The sequence below is a fragment of the Corapipo altera genome, unplaced genomic scaffold (genome assembly GCF_003945725.1).
Source record: "Corapipo altera isolate COAL_440 unplaced genomic scaffold, ASM394572v1 61312, whole genome shotgun sequence".
Classification (NCBI taxonomy): domain Eukaryota; kingdom Metazoa; phylum Chordata; class Aves; order Passeriformes; family Pipridae; genus Corapipo; species Corapipo altera.
The window spans coordinates 1-533 of record NW_020886279.1 but is presented as its reverse complement, the minus strand read 5'-3'; the positions used below and the strand labels follow the sequence as shown (position 1 = coordinate 533).

At 77.9% G+C, this 533-nt stretch overlaps 1 protein-coding gene across 1 annotated transcript in view; it reads left to right on the top strand.

Annotated features, from left to right (window-relative positions):
* LOC113941110 (spectrin beta chain, non-erythrocytic 1-like) overlaps nt 1–501 on the top strand; it is a gene marked incomplete at both ends in the record, with an annotated part of 6,806 nt that extends 6,305 nt beyond the window's left edge. The window contains 2 exons of the mRNA XM_027632266.1: nt 22–300; nt 371–501. Coding sequence (XP_027488067.1) covers nt 22–300; nt 371–501 — 410 coding nt within the window. The remainder of the gene's footprint in view (nt 1–21; nt 301–370) is intronic.
* Nucleotides 502–533: the final 32 nt, after the last annotated feature.

Below are 533 nucleotides of genomic sequence, written 5' to 3'. Positions count from 1 at the left end.
GACCCCGCCGTGTCCCCGCAGACGCTGCAGAAGGAGCTGCAGGGCCGCGAGCGCCGCGTGGCCGAGCTGCTGGAGCGGGTGGTCCCGGAGGTCCCCGGGGAGGGGGTCCCCGTCTCGGGGGGCCCCGGGGGGGTCCCGGCCCTGCGCGAGGCCTGGCGGGAGCTGCGGGCGGAGGTGACGCGGCGGCAGCGGCGCCTCGAGGCCGCTTTGGCCGCCCAGCGATTCCTCGGGGACGCGGCGGCCGCCGAGGCCTGGCTGGGCGAGAGGGAGCTGCACATGCTGGCCCAGGACAAGGCCAAGGTGGGACGGAGCCCTGGGACCCCTCCCCTTCCCCCGGGGACCCCCGGGCTGACCCCCCCGTGCCCCCCAGGACGAGCCGGGCGCCCAGGCCATGCTGAGCCGGCACCTGGGGCTGGAGCAGGAGCTGCGCGACTACGGCCGGACCGTGGAGCTGCTGCTGCAGCAGGGCCGGGACATGGCGGCCTCGGGCCACCCCGACAGGTGGGGACACCCTGGGGACACCCTGGGGACAC